Below are 15,550 nucleotides of genomic sequence, written 5' to 3' on the forward strand. Positions count from 1 at the left end.
GCGGTGGAGCTTCACCCCTATGCTCTCTGCGACTGCGTTCCAGAGCTCAGACGCAAACTGTGAGCCCCGGTCTGAGGAGAGGTCAGATGGGGTGCCGAACCGGGCGACCCAGGTCCCGATGAACGCCCGGGCTATGTCGGTGGACGTCGTCGGTGACAGTGGGACGGCTTCTGGCCATCGAGTGGTCCTGTCCACCATGGTGAGGTAAGTAAAACCGTGGGAGGGGGCCCACTAGGTCCACACTTACGTGGTCGAACGGGAACTGTGCTAGGGTGGCTCTGGTGTGGCAGTGCACTTTAGAGCGCTGACATTCCACACAGGTGCCAGCTCAGTTTGTCTGCTGGACGTTTCCAGAGACGACTCTTTATGAACATGACAACTATTGCGGTTTCTCTCAAGCTGCCGGAGTTCTGGGAGTCATCCGCCTCGGCTTGGTTAGCCCAGACAGGAGCGCAGTTCGCATTGCGGGAAATCACGTCGGGGTCACCAGTGTGGAAATTACAACAAAGAAGAGACGGACAATTTCTCTCATTGACTACACACGAACGCATGTGTCTTTTATTTCTGTCAAAAACCAACAGCCCGAGCAACATGGCGCCGCCCAACCAATCATCGGCGTAAGCTCACCCTGTTAACCCGGAAACACTTTCTTAAAACGACCAGAACCGATTATAGGAAATTGTGTCCATCGAGTCCGCTACAACAGTCAAGTTAAAAACTTCTGTCACAAAATGTTGGTTTGTTGACATTTTCATGCCATTTTCCCAATATGGATCACAACAATGTGTTTACTTTCGAGTTTGCATATCTCATTGCATTTATTAAAGGCCGTTTAGTCTAAAATATCCTGACTGCAAAAAAATAAAATAATAACAATAAAAAAAAAATCTGTTATGCCAGTTCACAGAGAAAACGGAGATGTACACTCACTGGCCGCTTTATTAGGCACACCCGTCCAACTGCTCGTTAACGCAAATTTCTAATCAGCCAATCACATGGCAGCAACTCAATGCATTTAGGCATGTAGACATGGTCAAGACGATCTGCTGCAGTTCAAACCGAGCATCAGAATGGGGAACAAAGGTGATTTAAGTGACTTTGAACGTGGCATGGTTGTTGGTGCCAGACGGGCTGGTCTGAGTATTTCAGAAACTGCTGATCTACTGGGATTTTCACGCACAACCATCTCTAGGGTTTACAGAGAATGGTCCGAAAAAGAGAAAATATCCAGTGAGCGGCAGTTCTGTGGGCGAAAATGCCTTGTTGATGCCAGAGGTCAGAGGAGAATGGCCAGACTGGTTCGAGCTGATAGAAAGGCAACAGTAACTCAAATAACCACTCATTACAACCGAGGTATGCAGAAGAGCATCTCTGAAAGCACAACACGTCGAACCTTGAGGCAGATGGGCTACAGCAGCAGAAGACCACACCGGGTGCCACTCCTGTCAGCTAAGAACAGGAAACTGAGGCTACAATTCGCACAGGCTCACCAAAATTGGACAATAGAAGATTGGAAAAACGTTGCCTGGTCTGATGAGTCTCGATTTCTGCTGCGACATTCGGATGGTAGGGTCAGAATTTGGCGTCAACAACATGAAAGCATGGATCCATCCTGCCTTGTATCAACGGTTCAGGCTGGTGGTGGTGGTGTAATGGTGTGGGGAATATTTTCTTGGCACACTTTGGGCCCCTTAGTACCAATTGAGCATCGTGTCAACGCCACAGCCTACCTGAGTATTGTTGCTGACCATGTCCATCCCTTTATGACCACAGTGTTCCCATCTTCTGATGGCTACTTCCAGCAGGATAACGCGCCATGTCATAAAGCTCGAATCATCTCAGACTGGTTTATTGAACATGACAATGAGTTCACTGTACTCAAATGGCCTCCACAGTCACCAGATCTCAATCCAATAGAGCACCTTTGGGATGTGGTGGACTGGGAGATTCGCATCATGGATGTGCAGCCGACAAATCTGCAGCAACTGCGTGATGCTATCATGTCAATATGGACCAAACTCTCTGAGGAATGTTTCCAGTACCTTGTTGAATCTATGCCACGAAGGATTAAGGCAGTTCTGAAGCTAAAAGGGGGTCCAACCCGGTACTAGCAAGGTGTACCTAATAAAGTGGCCAGTGAGTGTATATGTACACTACCGTTCAAAAGTTTGGGATCACCCAAACAATTTCGTGTTTTCCATGAAAAGTCACACTTATTCACCACCATATGTTGTGAAATGAATAGAAAATAGAGTCAAGACATTGACAAGGTTAGAAATAATGATTTTTATTTGAAATAAGATTTTTTTTACATCAAACTTTGCTTTCGTCAAAGAATCCTCCATTTGCAGCAATTACAGCATTGCAGACCTTTGGCATTCTAGCTGTTAATTTGTTGAGGTAATCTGGAGAAATTGCACCCCACGCTTCCAGAAGCAGCTCCCACAAGTTGGATTGGTTGGATGGGCACTTCTTTGAGCAGATTGAGTTTCTGGAGCATCACATTTGTGGGGTCAATTAAACGCTCAAAATGGCCAGAAAAAGAGAACTTTCATCTGAAACTCGACAGTCTATTCTTGTTCTTAGAAATGAAGGCTATTCCATGCAAGAAATTGCTAAGAAATTGAAGATTTCCTACACCGGTGTGTACTACTCCCTTCAGAGGACAGCACAAACAGGCTCTAACAGGTACTATTTAATGAAGATGCCAGTTGGGGACCTGTGAGGCGTCTGTTTCTCAAACTAGAGACTCTAATGTACTTATCTTCTTGCTCAGTTGTGCAACGCGGCCTCCCACTTCTTTTTCTACTCTGGTTAGAGCCTGTTTGTGCTGTCCTCTGAAGGGAGTAGTACACACCGGTGTAGGAAATCTTCAATTTCTTAGCAATTTCTCGCATGGAATAGCCTTCATTTCTAAGAACAAGAATAGACTGTCGAGTTTCAGATGAAAGTTCTCTTTTTCTGGCCATTTTGAGCGTTTAATTGACCCCACAAATGTGATGCTCCAGAAACTCAATCTGCTCAAAGAAGTGCCCATCCAACCAATCCAACTTGTGGGAGCTGCTTCTGGAAGCGTGGGGTGCAATTTCTCCAGATTACCTCAACAAATTAACAGCTAGAATGCCAAAGGTCTGCAATGCTGTAATTGCTGCAAATGGAGGATTCTTTGACGAAAGCAAAGTTTGATGTAAAAAAAATCTTATTTCAAATACAAATCATTATTTCTAACCTTGTCAATGTCTTGACTCTATTTTCTATTCATTTCACAACATATGGTGGTGAATAAGTGTGACTTTTCATGGAAAACACAAAATTGTTTGGGTGATCCCAAACTTTTGAACGGTAGTGTATATGTCGTCAAAAGTTTTAAAATTTTCAATTTTCAATTTTAGCTGATATTGTCCAGCCCTTGTTATACAGATACAACTAAATTATAATACAATTATGCGCTTTATTATACAGGTTGTGGTGACCCACATCTATATAACGAGAGACAGTCACCTAAGAGGACGGTGTACCTTTAAGGGAAGAGGCGAGGGGTCAGATAATGCACTTCCGCTTCCGGTTGAGAGTTCAGTGTCGTTGTCGAATGTATGACATGCTAAGTTGGAGCTAGTAAACTACCTCGACTACGTCTACTCTCACGTCTCCTGTCTCGTTGTTTTCTAACTCCACATTGGTGACCCCGACGTGATCGAACTACTAATACGAGTATGTCTGACAACGAAGACGCCGGGAATAATGCTGCCGCGGTACCCGCTCCCGACGCCGGTGCTAACAACATGGCTATTGCTAACGCTAGCATTTACGCCGCTACTGTGAAGCTACCCGACTTTTGGCAGCATAATCCACGGCCGTGGTTTCAACATGTGGAAGCCCAGTTCCAGCTGAGAGGGATAACGCAGGATGCAACGCAGTACTTCCACGTAGTGGCGGCGTTAGACGCATCGACAACGGTGCGAGCAATGACACTGTTGGAAGCTCCGCCAGCTGCTGGCAAGTACGATGCTATAAAGACATTCCTCCTGAAACTATTTGAACTGTCGGAGCTGGAGAAGGCAGACCGTTTACTGTCCCTGAATGGCCTCGGCGACGGCAAACCGTCTGAGTTAATGGAAAAAATGCTGTCTGTGCTGGGCTCGGCTGATCCGGGCTTTCTTTTCACACACATTTTTCTGAGGCAGCTCCCCGCGCCTGTACGCACAGCACTGGCCAGTTCTCCTCTCGCCGCCTCCAAGGACTACCGTTCTCTGGCTGCTGAAGCAGACAGGGTTTTCCTGGCCAACTGGCAACAGTTTGTGCATGCCCTGCAACCCCACCAGACCGCCCCACCACCACCTGTGTACGACTATATGGACACCGCGGCTGCGGTGACAGCCCGCCGCCAACCTGACGACGGGCTCTGTTATTACCATGCCAGGTTTGGGGCAAAAGCAAAACAGTGTCGCAAACCCTGCAGTTACAGGGTTCAGGGAAACGTCAAGGCCGGCGCTCGTTAACGGCTATGGGCGCCGGCCGTGACTGCAAGCTGTTCATCAGAGACTCCTTGTCGGGCAGGCGGCTGCTGGTTGACTCTGGCGCTCAACGCAGCATACTACCAGCACAAGCTGTGGACACGATGACCGACAGTCACGGCCCCCAGATGGACGCCGCCAACGGCACGTCCATTCGGACGTACGGTATCAGACATGTGGACGTGTGTTTTGGCGGCCGACGTTTCGGCTGGGACTTTGTGATGGCTGCTGTATCCACCCCGCTCCTAGGTGTGGATTTCCTCTGTGCTTTCAACCTGCTGGTGGATGTTAAAAACTGTCGCGTTATTGATGCTGTCTCTTTTGCGTCATACCCCTGCACGCTTGGGGGGGCTGGAGCGCTGTGCCTCGCTAACACACTCTCCACCGGGGATCCATACCAACGCCTGCTCGCAAATTTCCCCAAGCTCACCACACCCACCTTCTCCTCGGCGGTGGCCAAGCACGGCGTGGAACATCATATCACCACAGTGGGCCCCCCAGTTTACGCCCGGGCCCAACGCCTCGACTCGGCCAAGCTCGCAATAGCCAGGGAGGAGTTTTTGACTATGGAGCGCCTCGGCATTGTCCGCCGTTCTGACAGCCCGTGGGCTTCCCCTCTTCGCATGGTTACTAAGGCCGACGGGGTTTGGCGCCTGTGCGGGGACTACCGTCGCCTAAACAATGCCACGACCCCCGACCAGTACCCCATACCGCACATACAAGATTTCTCTACCCACCTGGCGGGCGCTGCCATCTATTCCAAAATCGACTTAGTGCGGGGGTATCACCAAGTGCCGGTCCACCCACTGGATGTCCCAAAAACGGCTGTCATCACACCCTTTGGGCTCTTTGAGTTCTTACGTATGCCTTTCGGCCTTAAAGGGGCGGCGCAGATGTTTCAGCGCCTTATGGATTCTGTGCTCCGTGACATGCCATTTTTGTTTGTGTATTTAGACGACATCCTCGTGGCCAGCGCGTCGGCGGAGGAACACATGACGCACCTCAGACAGCTGTTCGACAGGCTCAGCGAACACGGCCTCATCATCAACCCAGCTAAGTGTCAGTTCGGGGAGTCGTCCATCACCTTCCTCGGGCACCACATCACTCCACAGGGGGCCGTTCCCCTCCCTGCCAGGGTTGAGGCTGTCACCATGTTCCCCCGCCCCCGCACTGTACAGTCGCTGCAGGAATTCCTGGGCATGGTGAACTTTTATAACCATTTCCTGCCCCGTGCCGCCCACATCATGCGTCCCCTGTATGAGGCCCTGCGGGGTAAGAAGTCTAAGGACGAGCTGGACTGGTCTTCGGGGATGGACGAGGCTTTTGTGGCCGCCAAGACCGCGCTGGCCAACGCTGCGCTGCTAGCTCACCCGTCGCCTGCCGCCCCCATAGCCCTTACAACGGATGCCTCCGACTACGCCGTGGGGGCCGTGTGTGAGCAGTGGGTGGGGGGGGGGCTGGCAGCCGTTGGCGTTCTTCAGTAAACAACTCCGTGAGAGCGAGCGCAAATACGGCACCTTTGATAGGGAACTACTGGGTCTCTTCCTCGCAACCAGACACTTTAGGTTCCTATTGGAGGGCCGACAGTTCACCGCTTTCGTGGACCACAAACCGCTGACGTTCTGTATGGCCAAAACCTCAGAACCGTGGTCTGGGCGTCAGCAGCGCCATCTCGCGGCGGTTTCCGAGTTTACCACGGACATACAACACGTGTTGGGCAAGGATAACTTCGTCGCCGACTGCCTTTCACGGGCGGTTGTTAACGCCGTTCACTTGGGACTCGACTACGCCGCTATGGCAGCGGACCAAGCCAAGGACGCGACCGTTCAAGACTACCGGTCGACCCCTACGGCGCTACGGCTGGAGGACGTGACGTTCGACGCGGCCAACACCACCCTCCTCTGTGACATCTCCACCGGTCAACCGCGCCCCCTGGTGCCTACTTCCTGGCGGCGCCGAGTTTTCGACACCGTCCACGGCCTTTCCCACCCGGGAGTGAAGGCCTCGACCAAGCTGGTGAGCGTCAAGTTCGTTTGGCCTGGGCTCCGTAAGGATGTTAGCCTGGGCCGGCTCGTGTGTGGCGTGCCAACGCGCCAAGGTGCACCGCCATACCAAGGCCCCTTTGGCGCCGTTTGTGGGTCCAGAGAGGCGGTTTGACCACGTCAATGTTGACCTGGTGGGTCCCCTGCCCCCCTCCCGTGGTTATATGTTCCTCCTCACTATTGTGGACAGGGCCACCAGGTGGCCAGAGGCTATTCCCTTGTCCTCCACGACGGCAGCAGAGGTAGCACGGGCGTTCATCGGCTGCTGGGTGGCCCGTTTCGGCACGCCTGGTGACATCACGAGCGACCGGGGCTCCCAGTTTACCTCGGAGCTCTGGACGGCGGTCGCTGAGCACCTGGGGGTGAAGATCCACCGCACTACGGCGTACAACCCGCAGAGCAACGGACTTTGTGAGCGGTTCCATCGGGACATGAAAGCCGCTCTGCGGGCAAGCCTCACTGGCTGCGACTGGATGGACCGGCTCCCGTGGGTCATGCTTGGCCTGCGTTCGGCCCCGAAGGAAGACCTCCAGACCTCCTCCGCTGAGCTGGTGTATGGCCAGCCCCTGCGGGTTCCGGTGGAGTTTCTTCCGGATGCTACGGCTCCCTGGTCGGCCGCGTCTCACCTCAGTGCGTCCCGGAGCGCTGCCGGTGCCTTCGTTCCCGTTCCGATGTCTCAACACTGCCTCCCCCGGTCCTACGTCCCCAAGGATCTGCCATCGGCGAGGTACGTCTTCATTAGGCACGACATCCATCGGTCCCCGCTGCAGCCCCCATACGACGGGCCCTTCCGCGTCCTGGAGGCGGGGGATAAGAACTTTGTGGTGGACATGGAGGGCAGGCCGGAGCGGGTTGCTATAGACCGTCTCAAGCCCGCTCACTTGGACATTGGGGAGCCAGTGCAATTGGCCCTACCCCCGCGGCGGGGGCGTCCTCCTAGGTCGGCCCCGGCACCTGCCTCTGTTCCTGCTTCGGCCCCATCTGTTTCCCCTCCTGTGAAGCGCAGCCGTTATGGCCGCAGGGTCCACCCCCCGACCCATCACCTGTTTTCCCCGTGACTTTGCACTATGTCATTGACTGTTCTGTTGTTATTTTTATGTTCATGACTTGCACTTTTGCTGTTTTGCATTGTTTTGTGTAGGTGAATACTGGGGGGGCCTGTGTGGTGACCCACATCTATATAACGAGAGACATTCACCGGTGTACCTTTAAGGGAAGAGGCGAGGGGTCAGATAATGCACTTCCGCTTCCGGTTGAGAGTTCAGTTCAGTGTCGTTGTTGAATGTATGACATGCTAAGTTGGAGCTAGTAAACTACCTCGACTACGTCTACTCTCACGTCTCCTGTCTCGTTGTTTTCTAACTCCACAAGGTACATCTAATATTGGCAGTAATTTTTGTAGTGGGATGTCTTTGCTTTCCAATGTAGAACCAAAACACTTAAGGCGCAAACGCAGCACCATCTGTGCATCCCTCCTCTCTCATACTGTCTCCCTGTTTCTATTCTTCTCTCTCTGTTCCCTTGTCCCCACCCTCCCTCCCTCGCTCACTCTGTCTCCTGTCACTCTCTCTCTCTCTCTCTGTTTCCTGTCTCTGTCTCTGCTCTATCTATCTATCTCTCTCTGTCTCCTGTCTCTCTCTCAATTCAATTCAGTTCAATTCAATAAGGATTTGCTGGCATGACTGCATCCATTGCAATGTTGCCAAAGCAGGTGACAGTGAAATAGGTTAACAGAGTATTAAAAAAATGAATGGAAAAAGGAATAGGTGGAACTGGTAGAAATGTATTTGAACAGTAATTGACAGTAGTTGGAACAGTAATTGAATTGACAGTGTCTTGGTCACTCACTGACCCTTAGGCTATGGCATTCTGACACACTGTCTCTCTCCCTCTCTCTGTCTCCTGTCTCTCTCTCTCTCTTGCCTTCTCTCTCTCTCTCCCTACGCATCTCTCTCTCGCTCTTGTCTCCTGTCTGTCTCTCTCTCGCTCTCAAATTCAAATGTGCTTTATTGGCATGACAGGCAGTAGGATAGTTAGGGTGACTATCTATGCGTGCATGTGCATTTATGAGTCTCTGTTGGTTTGTGTGTATGTGTGTGTGTGTGTGTGTGTGTGTGTGTGTGTGTGTGTGTGTGTGTGTGTGTGTGTGTGTGTGTGTGTGTGTGTGGTCTTGGGCTTCTTTGTGTAAAAATTAGGAAATATGTGTGTGAATATGTGTAACATTCCGTGTCCCTCAGATGGTAGCAAGTGAGAACTTATTGTGCAGCTATTGTACAGCTCTTTTTGTCTTCACCCAACAAGTAGGGTAGTTTACTGTGGTTTGGTAGAGCATCGAATTTGGGGTGTTTTTCTTCAGATTTTGGGAAGAAGCAATCACAGATTGATTGGGAATGTTTTGCACTCTGTTAAAAAGTGCAGCTCTGTCTCAACTACATTGTCTTTGCACTGCTGACACAGACGTTTGTCTCTTGGTAGCCAAGTGTTTTTTTTTGTGTGCCAGTTTCTATTGCTAAGTGGTGCTTACTGAGTCTATTTCGTCAGTATATTTCTCAAATTTGTTGCTTTTAGTTTAGTTAGGTAATCTGCTAATTTATATTTTCTGTCTAGGGCCAAATAGCATTGCATCTTGCTTGGTGATTTTGTTTTGGATTGTCAATATTTGTAATAATTGTCTTTTAGGTTTGAGGAAATTTGTTTGAGTCGAATATGTTGTGTAGTCTGGACCTGGTCTTGTGCCTTTAAGGTTAATATATGTTACCGGAACAGGATGGCTGAAGACCACGTTGGTAGGAGAGTTCTTATCTTAGCTCAACTATTGGTATTGCAAGGCTTTATAATGGAAAGAGTGCGGGTCACTGAATTTTAGGTGTTTCCAGAATTTGATTGTTCTTTTTCTAATTTTAATCAGAAGAGGATATTGGCCTAATTCTGCCCTGCATGCATTGTTTTTAGTGTGCCAATGGACTTTTATGATGTTTTTGCAAAACTCAACATGCAGGGTCTCAATTGGATGTTTTTTCCCATTTATCTAGATCCTGACTTGCAAGTGGGCCCCACACTTCACAGCCATAAAGGGCAATTGGTTCTATCACTGATGCAAATATTTTTAGCCAAATTCGGACTGGAATCTCGAAAGGAATTTGTCTTTTTATGGCAAGTAAAGCCCTGCATGCCTTGTCTCTTAGTTCATTTACTGCCATGTTGAATGTCCCTTTACAACTGATTCTAAGACCTAGGTAGGTGTAATCTAGTGTATGTTCAATGTTTTTTGGTCCTAATCTATGTGCTGTCTTCCCTGATATCTGGATCTTTTTTGAAAGATTAATATTTTAGTTTTGTTCATGTTAACTGCCAGGGCCCAGGCCTGGCAAAACTTTTGAAGAAGGTCTAATTGAACCTGGAGTCCTTCCTCCGTTGGTGAAAGAAGGACTAGGTCATCTGCACAGAGTAAGAATTTGACCTCACTGTCGTTTAGAGTGAATCCAGGTGCCAATGACTTTTCCAGTATGGTCGCCAACTCATTAATGTATGTTAAATAGGGTTGGACTTAAAGAGCAACCCTATCTCATTCCTGAGCGATATATTGGGTTCTTTTCGATCCAATTTTAATGCCACACTTAGCTCCTGAGTACAGTGATTGTACAATGTCATATGTTTTACCCCCTACACCACTTTCAATTAATTTGTAGAATAATCCATAATGCCTAATGGAATCAAATGCTTTTTTGAAGTCAACAAAAGAAGTGAATAATTTATTTTGATTTTGAGTATGTTTTTCAATTAGGGTGTGTAGGCTGTAAATATAATCAGTAGTGCGCCAATTTGGTAAGAATCCAATATGACTTTTACTCAAGACATTGTGTTTCACAAGGAAGTTTATGAGTCATGAGTTAATACTGCAGAATACCTTCCCCAGGTTACTGTTCACACAGATGCCTCAGTAGTTGTTGCTGTCAAATGTATCTCCACTTTTGTAAATTGGTGGAATTAATCCATGACTCCAGATACTGGGGAACTATCCCGCACTCAGAACTAGATTGAATAATTTAAGTGTAACAGATTGGAACTTTTCATTCATAGATTTTAGCATTTCCTTTAAAATGTCATCAGGCCCATATGCTTTTCTGGGCTTCAACTTATCAGTTTGGACTAAAAGCGCCTGCTCTGTGATGGAGAAGTCAAGTGGATTTTAATAGTCCTTGATGGAAAGTTCTAATTTTTCTAGTTTGCTTACTATGTTTTCTTGGTCCCTGTTTTGATCTGATTGAACCTTCTTAAAAAGAGTTTGTAAATAGTTTGTCGTTTTAGCTCCGTCTTGGATCACAAATTCTTGATTATTTGTTGTTTTTGTTTTTTGTTGAAGTGATTCCAGTCGTCCCAAAACTTGTTGGTGTTTCCTGACTCCTCAATCAATGTCAGTTGCTCATAGGTGTACTGAGCTTTTCTTAGTTCTGTCCATTTATATTGTCTTAGTGTCTCACGATAGAAGTTGAATTGATGTATTATTTGGATCTGTGTTTCTGATTGGATAATTTGCGAAGTTATTTCCTTATTGATTGACATTCTGCATCAAACCAAGTGTCTTCTTTCTTAAGTGTTGGTTTTGATCTTTATCTTTTTAATCTTGCTTTTTCTGCTGTTTTTTAAAATATGTTGTCAACTGTTTCCACGGCCTGATTGACACCCTCTTTACTGAGGACATAAGGGGTATCTAGAAAAGTATCTAGGAGATTTTGGATTTCATGATTGTCAATGGCTTTCTTGGATTCCTCTGTACTGTTTTCAGCCCATCTGTATGATTTCTTTATGTGGAATAGCTTACTTGGCAGTAACTTGATGGTGTTAATTTCTGTCGTTTTGATGAACACAGTGATTTGGTTGTGATCAGAAAGAGGAGTTGGTGGTTTGACAGTGAATGCTCTAATTGACAAAGGGCCTATATCGGTTATTACGTAATCTATTGTGCTATTCCCAAGAAGTGAGCAAAATGTGTGTCTTCCAAAGATGTCTCCTCTTATCCTACCATTGACAATATACAAACCCAGACTGCGACAGAGTAGCAACAGTTCTCGTCCATGTCTGTTTATAACTGGATCGCAGTTCCTTCTGTGGGGGTAAACAAAGTTATTAGTCTTATGAAGTCAAATGTAGTTATTGCCATCAGTACTTACAAAGTCATTTTGGGTGCCTGTCCATGTGTTTAGGTGTCCACAAACACGAACATTTCCCTTGGCCTGGAAATGGCTCATTTCTGTCTCTAGTAATGTAAATGTGTCTTCAATGTAATAAGGAGATTCATAATGGGGGGGGGGGTATATATTGCACAGAGGGAGAGATCTTTTTGCGAGTTGAAGATTTCTTTCCTAATTTTTAGCCAGATATGATATTTGTCTGTTTTCATGACGCTGATATCTGTCCAATTTTGATTTATACCACATTACCAAACCTTCTGAATTTCTTCCCTGCTGTACAGTGCTGAATTTTTGTCAAGCTACTACTATTTCTTTATAGTCTAGGGGACAGTGGATGATTTTGACTTCTTTATGCTATGTTTCTAGTTAATATCAGTAATATCTGTATATCAATACCTTTAATGTTGTCCTGAAACTCTCTATTTGTACATTTCAGGCCAAAAACTGATGAGCTCAGGCCCTGAATATTCCAAGTACTAATGGAATGGGGGGCCATAGTAACAAATATTAACAATTAAATCTTCATAATGAGAGAAACCTAGCAGAATGTACATATAATACATTGTCAACAGATACAGTAAACAATCTTTTTTTTTCTCGTGATAGTCTAAATGAATTTAGAGCAGATGTACTGGAGCAGCTGTTTGATCTCACCGATGTGAAGTGACTCTTGTCCTTTCAGCGCCTCTGCATAGCTGTGCTCCAGTTTGGGGGGCTCGTTGTTGGGCTGAGTTGTGATGGGCTGAGTTGGTAGCTGGAGATGGTGGTCTGGCCAGGTGGAGGAGGGGTGGTAGGTTGGAGGGTGGTGGTGGCGTGTTTTGTATGGAGGGTAGCGGTCTGGGGTAACAGGGGTGGCAGTGGTGATGGGCAGCTCCTGAGAGCCAGTGGACTGGTCTGGAGGGGTTGTGGACTGGTCTTGGAGGCAGCAGGTCTGGTCCAAAAGGGGGTTGGGAGGGGTGGTGGACTGGTCCTAGTGGATGGGAGTCTTAGCCTGCTCTGGATGTGGCAGGCTTGTGGGCTCTTTTTGGCTGAGGTCCTGAGTACTGGGGGTGATGTGTTGGTCCTGATGAATGGTGGATTGAGGCGTTGTGGCTTGGTTCGTCTGTTGATCATGGTGCTGATGTAAAGGTGGACATCTCTCTCTGTCTGGGTGGTTATACACTGGTGTATTCCTGTGGGAGGGGATGGCTGGAGGCTAGGGTGTCTGTCTGTTGTAGGGAGCTGTCTCCCTAGTGCTGTGTTTTTCAGTGTTTTTGCAAACTTCCTCACTGCTTTCTTGCTTAAATGGTAGTGGTCATACAGGTCCTGTGTTGAGATTGTAGAGTGGTAGGCCAGATGAACATAAGGGAGACGAGTACAGCCTCTGGAGATATCAGCATTCACTCTCTGGATTGTTGTTGGGTGGAAGTCTTTGTGAGGGAGAAGGGTGGAGACAGTGATTCTAGAGTTGGAGAAAAGATTGGTTGTTTTGTTTGCCAGCGTGTTGATGAGGTTTCCTACTCATTCTTGTTCAGATCTTAAATCATTGGTGCCCATGTGTATTATTATGTGAGCTGTTGAGCCAAACTCGGGATCAGAGCATCTTGTATTCTTGGACTCCAGATTTTGTCAATAACACTTCCAAAAATGGAAAGATCTCTCTGAAGCCACATATTAAGAATTGACTTGGTTTTCTTAATTTTAGGAAGAAAATGTAGCTGCTGTCTGAGAGCCATATCCTTTGAAATGTGAATACTAAGGTATTTTACACATTGTTTAACAAGGACATTAAACATAAGTTTGTCTTCAGTCTAATACAAATATACATTTTCACTTTTGTTTATATTGAGCTTAAGACCTGAAGCTTCTGAAAATTCACCAGTTACATGTAATGCACTCTGTATTTGCCATTTGTAATAATACCGTGTCATCAGCTAGCTGTGTAATTTTTATCTCTCTGTCAAAAATAGTTAAGCCTTGTATATCTGGGCTGTGCGAAATATTTAAGGGATATTTAGGGAGGGGCTCTGAGGGATGGCTAATATCAGTAGTAGCTAATGTTGATGTTATTTTGTTAGCTAGCTACAACAGTTCAACAGTTCTTGAAAGGTCTGTTCTTGCCGTAAAAAATGTACACTGCTAGTTATGATGTATGAGGGTTCTCTTCTTCCTAACAGAGGAAAAAAAATAAAATAAAAAGGTTTGCTTACCCGTTTTTGTGTTTCTTTTGTAAAGTGAACGAGCGAACGTTCACTAAGTTGCTAGCGGTTAGCGTTAGCTATGCTTACCTTAATCTGTGGTGGTTTTGCTTGTTTTCCGGTTCCAAATTTGCAGTTGTTACTCCTTTAGTTTTGTTTTTGTAGTCCTATAGTGCAGGTTGCTGTCGTTTTGGCCGCTTGAATCCTGGATCTAATCTGTTTGGCGTCGTGTTGTGGATAGTAGTTCCGTAAATGCACTGGTTAGCTAGCTAGCTAGCTTGACAAGGTTTAAAATTGGTTTGTAGTCCGATTAATAAAATTGACGTTAGAAATATTAATTACTAATTTGATTTTTGGAATTTTTACATTTGGTTGGTTTTGAAAGGTTTAACTCATTTTAGAACAAAACATTTGTCAAGATTTCAGGAGCTCGTGTAATCCATGCTCTCTCGCACTCTCGCTCTCTCTGTTACATTTTGTAGTGGGGCAAGCTAAGTTTTCGATTTATAGAAGCAGGAAAAGTCTAATTAATAATGGTTTCGGAGGAAGATTTACTTCCTTTGTTCATTGCAAGAGTGAAGGCGAGAGTCCGAGTGGATTTCAGCTTCTTTACCTTAATCAACAACTTGGATGAATTTATTTCGTGGTGTTGTTTCACTAAAGCCATTTGCTCAGTCAATGAGAGGTAACTGGTATTTAATTCTGTCTTTGCATAATATTTCTTTTGACCCTTTGGGAGTATGTGACTTGAAAAACTGTTAAAAAAATACTCTTTTAGACGGCTTAATGCAAAGGAGTTGCTCATGTTGATGTTGTGAAATGGATGTGGTGTCTTTGTGATTTTTTTGTTTTATGTAAAATAAAGAGTTTCTTAAAAATTCAAATTCTCTCTCTCTCTCTCTCTCTCTCTCTCTCTCTCTCTCTCTCTCTCTCTCTCTCTCTCTCTCTCTCTCTCTCTCTCTCTCTCTCTCTCTCTCTCTCTCTCTCTCTCTCTCTCTCTCTCTCTCTCTCTCTCTCTCTCTCTCTCTCTCTCTCTCTCTCTCTCTCTCTCTCTCTCTCTCTCTCTCTCTCTCTCTCTCTTTCTCCAGGTGGTTCAAGACTGGAAGTTTGTGGCTCAGGTTTTGGACAGAATCTTCCTGTGGGCTTTCCTCACTGTATCAATATTGGGAACTATCCTCATTTTCACCCCCGCCCTGCACATGTACCTCAGCACACCCAACTGAGCACACACACACACACACAAATAACCTGTACATTCTCTAGTAAAATGTGATCAGGACATGCTATATCACAAATCATATCTTACATTTCAGTCAAAATTTAGCTGCAAGATACGAACTACTTTTCAAAATGCATTGCATGTAAAAACATAGAAATGCAATGTTTTGATTTCAACATGTGTCATTTAAGGTACATACACGTGGAAGCAATAAGTAGCTTTCTGTATTTCAGTACACAATTTAAATAGCCATAACAATTTGTTTTGTGTTTATCTCTTCTTGAAATATACATAAGGTATGCATCTTCACTTTAAGCAAGCCAGCAGTATGAATTATGTTCGTCCATAGATTAGTTTTTATTATGAAACACTCTTCACAATGTCCAGCCAGGCGCATCTGCGTAAT

At 46.2% G+C, this 15,550-nt stretch overlaps 1 protein-coding gene across 1 annotated transcript in view; it reads left to right on the forward strand.

Moving 5' to 3' along the window:
• The window catches only part of chrnb3a (cholinergic receptor nicotinic beta 3 subunit a), a 60,304-nt gene extending 45,156 nt beyond the window's left edge, over window positions 1-15,148 (forward strand). Inside the window, exon 8 of the mRNA XM_056279561.1 lies at window positions 15,014-15,148. Within this exon, the coding sequence (XP_056135536.1) occupies window positions 15,014-15,148 (135 nt within the window). The remainder of the gene's footprint in view (window positions 1-15,013) is intronic.
• Window positions 15,149-15,550: the final 402 nt, after the last annotated feature.

The sequence above is a fragment of the Lampris incognitus genome, chromosome 5, assembly GCF_029633865.1.
Source record: "Lampris incognitus isolate fLamInc1 chromosome 5, fLamInc1.hap2, whole genome shotgun sequence".
Lineage (NCBI taxonomy): Eukaryota > Metazoa > Chordata > Actinopteri > Lampriformes > Lampridae > Lampris > Lampris incognitus.